Below are 15,572 nucleotides of genomic sequence, written 5' to 3' on the forward strand. Positions count from 1 at the left end.
GCCGGTGGGAGCAGCAGCGGCGGAGTCGGAGGCGGCGGCTGCGGAGCGGCCACCACACCCACCCCCTCGTCGCGGGCCCTGTCCTTGCTTGTCCTCTCGCCGCCCCGCGGGAGGACGACCCCGGGAGGAGAGCGGCCGCCCACGCCCCGAGCATCTTTCCCCGTCGAGTCGGCGCGGGCTGAGCGGGCGGCATGATGCGGCTCCGAGGGTCGGCGCTGCTGCGGGACCTCCTGAGGCCGCCCGCCGCCGCCAGCGCGGCCCTGAGGCGGGCGCAGCCTCTCGCCACGCTCCGCCGCCGCACCCGGGGCGGGGGGCCCGAGGCCGCGGGCCCGGCGGCCGCCGCGCGGCTCTGTCCGCGCTGGGGCGGGGGCGGCCGGCTGGCGGGGCCCGGCGCCAGGGGCCTGTCCAGCTCGACCTCCGAGATCCTGAGGGAGCTGGGCAAGGCGGGCGCGCAGCAGCCGCAGGAGCCGCAGCCGCCGGAGCCGCAGCCCGGGGCGTCGCCGCCCGCGGCCCCGCCGGCGCCCGGCGCCAAGGACGGCCCCGCGGACACGGACGCGTTCGGCCACAGCGAGGGCAAGGAGCTGGCAGCCTCGGGCGAGAGGTGAGTGTCTCCGCGGGCGGGGCGGCCTCGCCCTGCGTGGGGGCCCGCGTCCGGGCGCGGCCTGCTGCGGGGCGGGATGGGAGCGGAGGTTGGAGAAAGAGAAAGAAAGAGATGCCGGCGGCCTGCGTCGCCTGCGCCATGTGATTAGGCCCAGCCGCGCCCCAGCCGTCGCCGTCCGCACCCCTTCGCGGGCCCCCACTTCCCTTCCCGGCCGCCCGCCCGCCCGCCCGCGTGGAGCCGCCGAGGGGCCCGGCCCGGTGATGCCCTGGCGCTGCGTGTCCGCGCCCCGCTCGGGCTGCAGCCGCCGGGCTCCTCCCGCCTGGCCCTTCGCGGGCGATGCCACACGGACACCCCCACCGGCTGACAGGCAGGGGCCGGGCGCTGAGCGGAGCCCGCGCCTCCCCGGCTCGTGGCTTTTCCGGGCTCGGGTGTCCTCCGTCTGCCCTCCTTCCGTCTCTGCCTCCGTCTCTTGGGAAACCTAACGTGGCCGAGGATCCTGACAGTTTCCAGAGTGGAAACATCCCGGTCTGCGTGGAGCCATCTGGGGCGCCGGAAGTAAGGTTTCCGCGAGGAGATGAGGGGCCGGAGGGTCACGTGGCCGCGGGGATGGGGCGCGCGTGCCGACCACCTGTTGGCCCCGGGGACCACGGGCTTGGGCCTGTGGGTTGTGCTGCGGGAGGTGGGCGAGGTGTTTTGGGAGACAAAGGTTAGAATTCCGAAGATGAAATGCGGCCGGCAGAACGCTCACTGAAAAGTTCGAGTTCAAACAGCGATCGGATGTGAACTCCTCTGTACCGCACAGCCCTTTAGTCTTCACGCAGAGCTGGTTTTTCTCCCACGGCGTGGGAAGCAGGGCCCTGGGTACTCTGTCCTGTGCAGTACAAGTGGGCACGACCCCTGTCTCCCCAGGGGTTACAAATGCTCCTGTCTGTTCTCTTTATGTCCTGCTATTTTTCTGATCTTGTACCGACATTATCTCCAGCCCCATGGAACCTTAAGTCAAATCGAAAGTGTGATTCTTCATATGTTCAGCCTCAGGTCAGCTTCATGTTTCCTGTAATTGAAGCGGGCACCTTCTTAAAACATTCCAAGCTAAAGTTTTCCCAGACTGAAAAAAAAATGTTATTTTTTTTTAAATCACTTGATGATGGGCAAAGTCTGTGGTATTCCGTGGTGATGATGACGTGATGCAGAGCAGCCTTAGGACCTCGGACACATCATTTAGCACCTTCAGTTAGATGACTCACATCCCTTCAAGATCTAAAAGGCTAGGTTTTTGTTAAATTTCCACCTCCTATGTTTTTTTAGGGACTAGAATGGGTATGGTTAATCTCATCTGATACCTTTATGATCTGGTTTACCAGACGTGTAACTAGTTTAAATACCTGTACTCACAATTGCAAAATGCGATTACTGGCATTTAAAGTTGTCCTTAAAGGCTATAGGATGGAACCTGCTTTCTACTGAAAACGCCCTCCAGTGTATGTCTCTTCAGTGGCTTTAGTATCATCCCTCTTTTCCCCCCAGAACCCTGTGCCTTGATTAACGTTGAAACCCTAGCAATGACTTTGAAACCCTATTTTGGCTAATACTGACAACCCCTACATAAATGTCCTAGTCTCCCCAGACCCCAAAGAAAACCAGCCTCCGCCAGGGATCCGTCAAGATTTTTTGCTTAGATGCCCTGGAGTTTGAGTGATCAGTAAGATAGTCTTGTTTACCTCAATTAAAAGTTTGGAGTAATAGGCTAGACTGGTTCAGGTCCTACAGGCATACCTTGCATACCACTGTAATAAAGCAAATATTGCAGTAACAAGCAAGTCGTAATCTTTTTGCTGGTGGAGAGTCTTGCCTTCAGTTTGTAAAAAAACAAACAAAAAAACCCTCAATACCTAGGAAGGGCAATAAAGCTAAATGCAATAAAATGAGGTATGCCTAAATATGAGAATCCTGAGAGTTTTCCAATCAAGGATTTCAAGAGTGAACGCCAGCTGTCTCCAGTTTACATATGAAGTGAAGAGCACTGGCCTTGAGATTGTGAAAAAAATTTATCTGGTTAAAGATCCTATTTTCTGAATGTTCTGCTGTCCTCCTTTCCATTTGCCTGTGTTCTGGGAGGTAAGCTTCCAGCTGATTTTGTTATTACTGGTGCTCAGCTTCCAAAGCATAGGTCATCCCTCCAACCGCAAACCACCTGGAATGCCAGTCCTCACTCAGGACCTGCCAGGTTTTATAGGGGGTTATTAAAAGAAACAGCCAAGTGAAAAACGAGTTAACGTTTTGTAAAGGGCTTACTTAGAACAGTTTTGGCGTGTGTTGTATACAACACAACTGTTCGTTAAACAGAATGAAATTGCTTTGTTTGTTGTAAAACCTGACAAGGACATTGGCCTTGAATTTTAGGGCTGTGTACTTTCTCAAATATCTCATGGAAAAATGGAATGATCTGTGCTCAGTTTTCCATGCAGTGCTCTTACTTAATTTTGTTACTGTCATTCTATCATTTTGAAAACCACTTTGCTTGGCTCTCCCATTTTTTAAGTTGTCTGTCTGCTTTCCTGACTCTTTGGGTCTGTTCACTGGGTAAACCCTGAGGCTGGGGCCTTTGCTGCTTTGCCATTTGTCTACCTTCTCAAGAGCATCTCCTTTTTCTCGGCTTTGACTCTCATCTTTGTGTAGGTAATATCATCTCTCCTCCAAGCTCTGTTCTCACATTTACCTCCACATACCTGATGACTTCAAATTTAAAATCTGTACCCTCATATCCACTCTTTTGTCTCATTTCAACCTATTTTGCATACTGTTTCGAGACTAATTATAGACTTTTAATTTCAAAAAATCACTGTCCTTTCAGAAAACCAATATGGACTGGAATGAGTATTATATAAAAGTCACAGAGCATGCTATAGCATTAAAGACTCCTCATTAACCTTTTTAGCAATGCTTGTCCAACATGGTCATTTTTATCACCGTGTTTCTTCTCTGTCAAGCATGCCATGCTTCATGTCTATAAAGCCTAGAAGTGTGTATATTCTAGGTCCCTGGGAAGGGTTTGCAGGTAGGAACAGGGCATTTTAAGTTACTTTTTGTTGAGCAATTTCTTATTTAATTAGAAAGGAAAAGAGATAGAACGGAAGGACCAGGTTGGGAAAATACCAGTACAAGTATGCTTTTTAGAAAATAGGTAATTCAGACAGAGTGCAATATTGAAAGTATTCCATTAAAATACCAGTGAGATCATTTTTACTCTATCAGATTGGCAGACTTTCGTTAAATCAAGTGATGCAAAGGGTGTGGGAAATGGGAACTCTTATGTTGCTGGTAGAAGTATAAATTAAATTAGTTCGGCTATTTAGGAGGGCAGTTTGGTAGTATCTGTTAAAAATTGCATACCCATGTGCAATAATTGCATGTTTGCTTATCTATACAAAATCATGGCACTTCAAAAATATTTTTACGATTAGAATAATTAAAAATACTTTATTAAGAGTGAGAGTGATTTCCTCTATCTTCAGATACTGTGATCTTGTTTTGGAAATTCATATTTTTTTTAAAAAAATTATGTTTTTATTGATTTCAGAGAAAGAAACATCAATGATGAGAGAGAGTCATTGATTGGCTGTCTGCTGCACGCCCCCTACTGGGGATGGAGCCCGCATTCTGGACCTGTGCCCTGACCAGAATCAGAGATCTCCTGGTTATAGGTAGCCGCCCAACCATTGAGCCACACCGGCCAGGCTGGAAGTTCATATTCTTAATAAATGGAAAGCAAAGGCCATAGAATCATTATATTCTATTGAGAATTGAATTTCGAAGTAAGGTTAAATACTTATGCATTTCAACAAACTGAGTTAGGTCTATAGAACAGTACTGATAATAAAGTTGCCATGGTATTTGGCAGATATAGATAATATATTTTGGAATTTAAAAAAACCCTCTATTGACAGATGACAAATTTTGTTATGATCATTTAATTATTTGCTTTTTTGTAAAAGTGAACATATTTTCATTTCAAAAGCTAAAATTAAATTGGACAGTAAGGTTAATTTTGAGATAAAATAGTTAATTTTTTCACTGAACCTCAGTCATTTTATTTGTGATTTACTTTACTACAAATTTTTACTGGTTATCAGTGAGTTTAAATTTTATTTTAATAGCATCATAATATAACATTTTTTGCTGCCTAATGTTTACATTAAACCACACATCTAGTTAGCCATGGATATATTAGTACACAATCTGTAATTAACAAACTACATGTTACTAATTAATGTTTAGGTGAAGTTCACTGATAGAGCATGAATTAGGTCCTGGAATTTAGTCTCCTTGAGATTTAACTTCTAGTTTCCAGGCTTTAGTGTTCTACAAAGAAGTCTGTGTACTTCAGAATCAAGTAATTCAGGATAGGACTACCAAATAGAATTTAATCCTTTTTTGCATGTGAGGTAGTATGTAGGGAAAGTAATTGGGGAGTAGGGCATTATTTTAGTCTGGAAAAGATAGAGGTCACCTTGAAGAGAAATTTGTTGCAGGTATTTGTGGGTTACTTTGAGATTTACAAAATTACTTGAAACCAGTAAAAAGCTGCACTACTTCCTTATTGTAGTATTGAGGTAAAGGAAAAGTATGTCTGTAGAACCTGCAAGTCTAATTTGTAGAATTTGCATTCTTTAAGGAGCTCAATCTTTAAAATCTATATAAACAAAGGAGTTGCCTATCATTTTAAAAAAATTTATCTTTATTGTTGAAAATATTATAGATGTCCCTTTTCCCCCAATGACCCTTGTCTGTGCCTTTTCACCCTTTACATCATTTGCTATTAAGAGGAATGCTTACCCAGTCAGCATGGCTCAGTGGTTGAGCCTATGAGCCAGGAGGTCGAGGTTCGGTTCCTGGTTGGGGCACATACTTGGGTTACGTACTGGATCCTCAGTGTGGAGCGTGCAGGAGGCAGCTAATCAATGATTCTCTCATCATTGATGTTTTTATCTCTCCCTCTCTCTAAAATCAATAAAAATCTATTTTTTTTAAAAAGAGGAATTCTTAAGAAAGCCTAATGAAATTACATATTTACAAAAATAGTTACTAATAATTGATATCTCTACGTGAGGTAAATAGCTTATAGGTAGAGAGATTGTTAGTATGATTTTTATCCTGGAATCTACTAAGGTATAAAATTGCTTTGGTTATGAAACAGTGCATATGAGTCATCACTGCACTTGTGATTTTTCTGACCACCTACAATGTGGTAGAAGCAAAATGTTAATGTAAGTCTTGGCTTCCTTTGGGAAATATCTCTGGTTGGTATGTAACATTATTGCTTACTAAAGAATTGTTCATCGTGAAAACACTAATTTTAAATCAGAACTATTGATATTGCATAATGAACAAAAAGTTGATAGCCTTCAGGATTTAGGAAATTTTTTTTTGCATACTAATTTCTGATGCAGGCCAAAGAAAATTTTAAAGTTGTCATGTTGCTGAGGTTATTTTGAGTGACAGTAGATTCTTCCTGGTGGGAGTTATTGAAAGAGTACAGACTTTCTGAAGAATAGTTTTTAAACTGTATGAAGAACTTTAAATATATTCATACCTTTTTAGGAATTTATGGTAGCAAAGTAAGCTGAGGTATAGGAAGAATCATCTAATATTTTGGCACAGTGTTATACATATTAGAGAAATGTGGGGAAAACTTATGTTCAAAATTAGTGGAGTTAAATGAATTATGGTACATCCACATGCCCTCCCTGTGCCCCTTCCACTGTTAGACTTCTAAAGCTGTGCATGTGGACAAGTGGCCATCAGCTGATATGAACAGCCTGGTTATTTCCTCACGTAAGCTGGCTTTCGTGCTTCTTACTTTGGCTTGCTCTTGAATACGTGTCAATAAAAGTCCAATCAGAACAGCAGCCCTAATTTAATTTAATCTCATCCTCACTTTGTACAGGATGCAGTTTCAATAAGACAGAACGAAAATTTAATCATGTAACATTTTCAAGGGTAAAACCAATTTTTGTCAAGGAAGCTGTAGGCGTAGGGTAGCTACCCACCACGGCCTGCTTTTAGTAGCCACCCCACATAGTCACGTCTCTGGATATGTGAGGCCCACCATGCACCTCCCCTGAGCCCATTTTTGTCCACACACAGCAAGTAGAGTCTGGGGCTGGGAACCCAGGACCGGCTTTGTAGGACTAATTCTGGTCGGACCACTTGAGTGTGTGATGTTGGGCATGCTGCTTGAATTTGAGACTGTCTTTATCTGTTAATTGGGGACAGTTTTACCCAGCTTGCTTCACTGTTTAAGGGTTTTAAGATAAAAGAACAGAAAGTCCTTCAAAAAAAATCTGTTACATATTTCTATTTTTTATTTTTTATTCTCACCCAAGGATATGTTTTTATTTTTAGAGAGAGAGGAACATTCATCAGTTGCCTCCCATACATGCCCCAACCCGGGATTAAACAAACCCACAACCTTCTTTGATGTATGGGACGGTGCTTCACCAATTGTCCTCTCTCTCAAATCAGTCAGTAAAAAAATTTTAAAATTAAATAAAGATCACTTGGGGCGGTAGTTCATCATTTATAAGTTGAATTAAAATAGATTTCTTCTAACCCTGAAAATTGGGCATTTTAATGGACACATAGGTAGCGACAGGCACCTTAATTCGTATGTCCTATGCTCTATTTGTTTACTGTTCTTTATAAACACCCAGTGAATGCTTACCTTCATCGCTTTGGTGATTCTGTTTCCTTTGCCTGAAATTCCCATTTGTTGTCATGTTTCCAGCTCCTACCCATCTTGCAAGTGTAGCTCAAATTCCACATCTTCTAAAAAAGCTTGACCTTATTAGTCCACAGTGAAGTACTTTTCAGTGATTGGATCCCATAGTTTCTTTATTATAATTCCTCCTTATGTACGTGTTCTATTTCCCTTAGGTTGTAAGCAGCAATTAATAACACTGTACATGTCATGGGTGGCAGTTAAATACTTGGGAGTTTTTTCACTTTTTAACAAAAATCATTTGTTATTTTAGGCAGGTATTTTGTGAGGGTAAAGTAGGGGAAGGAATGGGAAAAAGAAGGAACAAAGTGATGGTGAATGGATCTTAAAGGCAGAAATTAGAAAGGAAGTGAGGGAGAGTAAAAGGAAAAGAATAAAAAGGTATGAAATGGGTTTTTCTTTGGATTTATTAATCTATATCCTATTTTAGTTTCTGAGTGTCATAACAGTTTTATGTTTCTCCCTAGGGTATTTGGAGGAATCACTCGGGTTTACTTGATGTGATAGTTTGAAAGCCTGCTATAATCTTTTTTTGTCATTAAAACTTAAAAGACTTCTCAAGGATTTTCTAGTTATTATATAAGTTACTGAAAACTACATTTTTAGCTTTTGAATTTTAATAGCAAAATATGTTATTGTGAAGTGTTGCTACAAAGCCATATTCAATTTGAGGAGAAAAAAGGGACAAGAAAGATATTTGTAGTAATTTCTACCTGGTTGAAAGTTTGGGGAGAATCTGTACATTGGTTTGCTCACCAGATTGTTGAAGCTAACTCGGTCTCTGATCAGAGTCTAAGCTTTTAAAGGCCTACATAGGTAGTGAGAGGGAGAATAAAAAGGCATGAGACAGATTTTTCTTTGAATTTATTAATCTGTGTATATCCATCCTATTGTAGTTTCTGAGTGTCATAAACTAATTTTTATTTTGTTTTTATTAATTTTGATCATTTATTTTGTGAGAATATTTTTTAGAGATGACTTAAATCACTCTCCTATGGATAAAACTTAGTCCCTTGTCCAAAAGCAAGTAACAATTTACTTTTGCTAGGCAACAACATGGTCACTAATTTTTTTGCACTATGATACCATAAGGTAAGAAGTGTATTCCTATTTTGTTAGTTATGTAGCTTTTAGTGAAAGCAAATACCATTTACTGGTGTGATAAATACATAGAAAGCTTATTCTGCAGTTTTTTTTAAAACTACCACTGTCATTTATTTGACAAACCATTTTCTGTAAATAATCAGTATGTTATTTTTCACTGACTTTTTTGACAGCTGGCTCAATTTTCCTTTAAATTTTAAATCACTAGTATTGTTGAACACTGTTTAATGGTTTTAGATCAGGGTAAGACCAAAAAACATTGTACCTTATAAAAGTAATAACTAATAACTAGCTAGTAAGTTTGGTAGACAGTATACTCTAGTGCAGTGATGGCGAACCTATGACACGCGTGTCAGGTGACACACAAACTCATTTTTTTGGTTGATGTTTCTTTGTTAAATGGCATTTAAATATATAAAATAAATATCAAAAATATAAATCTTTATTTTACTATGATTGCAAAGATCAAAAAATTTCTATATGTGACACGGCACCAGAGTTAAGTTAGGGTTTTTCAAAATGCTGACACGCTGAGCTCCAAAGGTTCGTCATCACTGCTCTAATGGTTAATGGTTTGGAATAAGAGAAACCCATCTCTGCCACTATGCAGTCATGGGAAGTTTCATATGTATGAGCCTCTATTTCCTCATCTCAAATGGGGATAGAGTCATTTATCTTATCAACAAATAATAAATTTATTGAGCTTCTACTATGTACCTGGAACCATAATGTATTTTGGGTAATAATAGTACCTTCTGTCATAAAATTGTTGGATGCATTCATTAAAGTAGGTAGAATGCATGCTCTGAGAGTTTATAGCACAAAGTGATTTGTAAATGTTAGCTCTTATTTTTAAAATATCGCAAATACATTTTTAGAAGTTCTCTAAGAGCCAAAATTGTTTCAGGGAATAATTATATATCCGGGATATGTCATTAAATTAGGATATGTGTTAGTTTTTTTTGTTTGTTTTTTTAACATTGGCATGAAATTCATATATTTTAAGGTTCACTTTAAAAACTAAAAGTTGTAACATCTTTGAACACAACTATAAATTATATTAAAATCAACTTTAACATTTTAGGATAAACTTTATAGTTGCCATGTATAAATGTATATGCTCTGTGGACCAACTCCATAGTCTATTGTTTTTTTAAGATAGAAATATATGGATCACTAATAATAGGGAAATAATTATATTAAGTAATAACTAAATACATAAGTACACGTGGTCAGTCTTATTATCAGGACATATTTGGACAATGAGAAAAGTTTTTTTTTTTTTTAATATGTTTTTATTGGTTTTGGAGGGAGAGGGAGCAGAAACATCGATGAGAGAGAACCATCAAGTGGCCCCCTACTGGATGATGGAGCCCATAACCCTAGCAGTGTGCCCTGGAAAGACGCTCAACCAACTGAGCCATACCAGCCAGGGCGAAAAGCTCCTTTCAACAGTATAAAAACACAATTTTAAACATACTTATGCTGTGTGATAGTTTATTTTACAAAAGTAATTATAGGATTTTCCTTTGAAAGTTGTCATTATACCAATAACCCTGTGAGATCTCCTTTTCTCAGATGAGGAAACAGAATCAGACAGGTAACTCAGTTTAAGTATTATAACCAGGATTTGAGAACTTCTGTGCTAACCTTTCCTATCCAATACATAATTTCTGTCTCCCTTAGATTTTACAATCAGGTTAAACATTTGAATAACTAAAGGCCCCGATGCACGAAATTCATGGAAGAGTAGGCCTTCCTTCCCCCGGCTGCCAGCACCGGCTTCCCTCTGGCACCCAGGACCCGGGCTTCCCCTTGCAGCCCCGGCTTCCTCAGAAGGTTGCCCAGTCTAATTAGAATATTACGCTTTTATTATTATAGATATGTAAATATAGTCATAATTTTTTTTTTATAAGTACCGCGCGCTAACCGATTGCGCGACTGGAGCTCCCATAATTTTTTTTTAAAAAAAGAGCAACATTTTGACACTTGCCTGAACATTTGCTGAGCTCTGTAATTAATATTGGGTGGTTGTATTAGATTGTGCAGGAGAGTACACCATAACAGATGGTTAGGCATTAGCACAACTAGGAATGGTCATCAAGATTTTAAAACCTGGTATTAAAAAATATCTGTATTTAAGAATGAATCGTAATTTACTTGTTTTTCAGTGTGGATTCAGTAATACTGGTTTAATTTTGATAAATCGGCACTTAATGCTGTCTTGAGTAGATGAGTTCAGCCTGGTTCAATGAATATTTAATAATGGCTGTAGCTTAAATTCACTAGAATGTTCACATGAGGATTAATTTTTTCTTCTTTTTTCCCCTTTAGTAAAATAAAACAGGGTCTGTTACCTAGCTTGGAAGATTTGCTGTTCTACACAATTGCAGAAGGACAAGAGAAAATACCTGTTCATAAATTTATCACAGTAAGTTTTTATATTTTTCTAAAACTTTAAAAATCAGCAGTACTGAATCAGTAATACAGAAATACTGAAATGTAATCTTAAAGGTCATTTGATAGGTAGATTCTGACTGACACTTTCTCTTATGTTTTCAAATTTTTATTATGCTCATTTCAAGGTAATCAGTGAAAGAAAAAGAATGAGAAACTTATCCAGAAAGTGTGTAATAGTGACACTAAAATGCCATATACTATATATTCAGGTCCTGGGTAGAAGTGTTTATGTACAGAAATAAAAACTTGTATTGGAATAAGCATATACATTATTTGCACTATATATTTACACACTCTTATTTTTTTAAAAACAGGCACTCAAATCTACAGGATTGCGAACATCTGATCCCAGGTTGAAAGAGTGTATGGATATGTTAAGATTAACTCTTCAAACAACATCAGATGGTGTCATGCTAGACAAAGATCTTTTTAAAAAGTAAAAATTTCTGCCAAAAATTTAATGGTGATTGCTGTGCTATATGGTCATTTTTATTTTATAACAAAATTGCATCATTTAAGGCCAATGCTTCCTGTGTAATTGAAACAAAAAGGAGGGATTTATAAACATCAATTGTTTGAAAAACTTGGTGCACATTAAGGTTTCTTAAGACATTGGGGCTATTGTATATTTTCTTTGAAACTGATCTAAAGAAATGTAGCCATGGATGCTTCCAATGGGTAGTACCTGGGGATTACATTCACTTTACATAGAGCCTTCTCTTTGTCCTGCCATGGCTTCCATTGATCTCCACTTCCTCCGATTGTCTTACGGCTGTCTCAGCATGGTCTCTGCTTTCTTCTCACAAGGTGACTTAGAGGACATCATAAAATGAGAAGGCTTCAGACAGCCAGTATTCCTAAGGCTTACAGTTCTTCTCTGTTCCTTTCCTCTCTTTAGATGTATTCATACATAGGCTTTTATCTGTTTTCATTTTCCTCACATATTTAGAAACTAAAGATAACTTTGGAGATTAATGCCTCCATTTGGTAGATTGAGAATATTTTTTGCTTCCCTATACATACCTATTTATTACTTACCTTCATTAATGTGTTCCTGCTAGTCTGGTTACTTAATGATTTAATGGACAGCATGGTTGTAATGGGTCCCAAAGAGGTAAATGATATTTTAAACTAATAAAGTGGAAAGTAGTATAAACTTGTCAACACTACTGTAAGATGGCTTTTTTTCAGACCATAGGTTTAGGTTGAAATAGATCCCAAAGAATTCTAGTATCGACCTTGACAATGTATTTGTATGTCTGTTTGTATTTATCTTTTATTTTCTTATGGGGATTGGATGATTTGTTCTAGATATCGCCTGGGAATATCCTGGAGTTTTAAGTTATCTAAAGGTGTAAGAATTTTTAACTGAGATCCTTCAGAGTTTCCTGGCATGCTGTAAAGCATTGCTGACAGTTTGGGATTATCTTTCACCATGAGGTTCATGATTCTGTTAATTCAGCTGACCTAATAAAGCCTAGACTTTAAGGTCCGTATTGGAATTGGTGTTAGGAATTTCAAGTTTTCAAAACCTGTTTCTTTGTGGAGAGAAGGAGGTAATTTCTGATTAGCTACACCTTTGCAGTAAGGATTGTTTTGTTGTTAGTGTTCATAAACTCTCACCTTTGATTATGGAGTTACTTTGGCATATCTGAGAATGAAGTTGTCAGAGAGATGGTAGGTAGACCTGTTGATAGTAGCAATGAGGATATGCCTTGAAATTTTAAGTGAAAGCAGCAATTCACACTTTAGTACTGTTTAAATTTTTTTGTGCTCAATAAACATGTTGCTATGCTTTAATCTGAAATTAAAAGTAATTTAAGTACATTGATTATAAATCTAGGAAACATAATTATAAAATTTCCTACCTATAATTATATAAAAAACAACCACCATTATTTTAAACACTAATCCAGTCATTTAATAAAATTGATTATTGTAATACAAGCAGTTCCCAATGGGACACAAATGTGTACTAGTATGTAAGCAGGCAGAAAAGCCTTAAATCTGTAGGCATAAGGGTTGATCTTTCAAGCCCTACAACAGTGGTTCTCAACCTTCTGGCCCTTTAAGTACAGTTTCTCATGTGACCCAACCATAAAATTATTTTCGTTGCTACTTCATAACTGTAATGTTGCTACTGTGATGAATCGTAATGTAAATATCTGATAGGCAGGATGGTCTTAGACAACCCCTGTGAAAGGGTTGTTCGACCGCCAAAGGGATCGCGACCCACAGGTTGAGAACCGCTGCCCTAGAATGAGTTGATTTAAAAGTGCTGAAAATTAATCTTTCCAAAATAAGTTTTCTAGTTAGTGTTGCCAGAAATAAAACTATTTCACCTCCATGCAGGTGGGAATGAGATGGTATAGTGGAATTCATTTCCCCAGAAAAATAATTAAAGATTTTATTGAAAATAATTTCAATGAAAATACATTTTTGGTTAGTATATTAAGCCTTTGAGGATAATCTGAGAAGCACCTATTTATGACTTTTTAAAAAATTGATTTCAGAGAAGAATGGAGAGGGAGAGAGATAGAAACATCAGTGATGTGAGAGTCATCGATCTGCTGCCTCCTGCACACTCCACCCTGGGGATTAAGCCTGAAACCCAGACATGTGCCCTGACTGGGATTCAAACCGTGATCTCCTGATTTATAGGACAGTGCTCAATCACTGAGCTGTGCTGGCAGGCTGACTTTTTTTTTTTTTTTTTTTTAATATATTTTATTGGTTTTTTATAGAGAGGAAGGGAGAGAGGTATAGAGTTAGAAACATTGATGAGAGAGAAACATCGATCAGCCGCCTCCTGCACCCCCCCCCCCCCCCCCCCTGCGGATGTGCCTGCAACTAAGGCACATGCCCTTGACCGGAATCGAACCTGGGACCCTTCAGTCCGCAGGCCGATGCTCTATCCACTGAGCCAAACCGGCTACTGCAGTCTGACATTTTTTTAAAAAATGGGAAAATGAATTCTGAGCATATTGTTTGGAGCATAATCTATTTGAAAGTTGGAGACTGCCTGTTAGTCAATTATTTTTAATGCTAATAACCTTAAAATTAATAGAAGTAGGAAATTTATGTGGAAAATGAATGCCATATTCATGCATTTTTAACCATATGAGTATTAGAATTTTATGTGTAATCACAATTTTTGGTCTTTTCTCTTTTGGGGGAAAATGAATGGTAATCTTTGCATTTGTATAATGTTTTAATTTTCTTTAAAAACAGGGTTATTTTACTTTTGTAAAATATTGACATACATTACAGTTGTTAATAATAAACAGTTAAGAAGGAAAGAAAAGTGATTATTATTCCCAGTTTGCAGATGAGAAGACTGAACAAAGCATGAGAAAGATGTGACCTGCTGAAATACATAAGGACTTCCTCCTCAGAGTTCATTTTTTATGACTTCTAATTATAGATTCATTCCATCTATATTAAAATAACTCCCAAGAAAATATTTGCTATTTGGAATCTCATCCGTACACAATTAGGCACACTTCTGAGTTTAAAATTGCTTCTGTTGGCCACAGAATTCACCAGTTAAGGCTGCTACCATTGCTTTACCAGCACTTTATTATAAAGAAAAAAAAAATTCCTACTTTACTGACTGTACAATTTCGTTAATTATAAAGCCTTTTAAAAGTGCTGATAATTTTAAATAGTTAAGTAGTTGGTAGTAGGTTAATAATTTAAATTTGTTTGGCAGTTCTCATTTTCTCATGCATAATTTCTTAAAAATAAGGATGTGTATTTGTTTTGATGCAGATACAGCGATTTAAGATCAGGAATTGTCTTAACTTTTCTGCAGAGTAATACACTCAGTATATGTCTTGAAACTCTTATGTACAAATTGAATTGCTAATTGAAATATATTGGTTGTTATAAATGAATGCCAAAATTTAATTTTTAGATTAACATTAAGAAGGTATCAAATTTACTGAAGCAAATACTTGTTATCTCTGGAGTAGCAATTATTTATACATCTATAGGTTAATAATGGAAAAATAGGACTAATTTATGTTCTGACCGGGGCACATCATTATCACTGAAAACAACTTATTTTGTTTTATATTGTTTTAATCTTATGTTGATCAAGTGAGTATATATTCTGAATTTTCATTAATAGTTAAAAGTGAGTAGAATAATGTAATTGTTTTGGTGATCCAAATATAAATTTAATTATACTACATTATATAATTTCATTTAAAATTCATTATTTTTACAAGCATTTTAATGTTATTTAAGAGACAATAATCTGACTAAACAAAGTTGATTTTATCTCCATTTTTTTAGCTTAGAAATGCAAATTTTTCAAAATGTAATTCAGGAAAAATACGTTAAAACACAAACTTCAGCTTTTTGGAAATACTAGTAATACTTTTATAGGAACTAAGATTAAAGTTTAATTTTTGTTACCTAAATGCCATGTTTAAAATCGTTTTATTCATTTTTAGAGAGAGGTGGAGAGAGAGAACGTGGATGTGAGAGCGAAACACCAATTAGCTGCCTGATGTATGCCCCCCACCAGAGACCGAGCCTGCAGCCAGGGCACCCCCAGCTCTGGTGCCTGAGATAATGCCCAGCCAACTGCGCCACACTGGCCAGGGCTAAAAACATGTT

General features: G+C 38.8%; 1 protein-coding gene across 7 annotated transcripts in view; it reads left to right on the plus strand.

The window, feature by feature from the left end:
* Position 1: 1 nt before the first annotated feature.
* GLS (glutaminase) overlaps positions 2-15,572 on the plus strand; it is a 64,858-nt gene continuing 49,287 nt past the window's right edge. For 4 of the 7 annotated variants that reach the window (XM_059702593.1, XM_059702598.1, XM_059702595.1 and 1 more), the window contains exons 1-3: positions 5-601; positions 10,821-10,917; positions 11,261-11,382. In XM_059702593.1, the coding sequence (XP_059558576.1) occupies positions 192-601; positions 10,821-10,917; positions 11,261-11,382 (629 nt within the window). In that variant the 5' untranslated portion in view covers positions 5-191. Of the gene's footprint in view, positions 602-10,820; positions 10,918-11,260; positions 11,383-15,572 lie in introns of all 7 variants that reach the window. The other 3 variants (XM_059702594.1, XM_059702592.1, XM_059702599.1) reach the window with 3 other exon arrangements.

The sequence above is a fragment of the Myotis daubentonii genome, chromosome 7 (assembly GCF_963259705.1).
Source record: "Myotis daubentonii chromosome 7, mMyoDau2.1, whole genome shotgun sequence".
Taxonomy (NCBI): Eukaryota; Metazoa; Chordata; class Mammalia; order Chiroptera; family Vespertilionidae; genus Myotis; species Myotis daubentonii.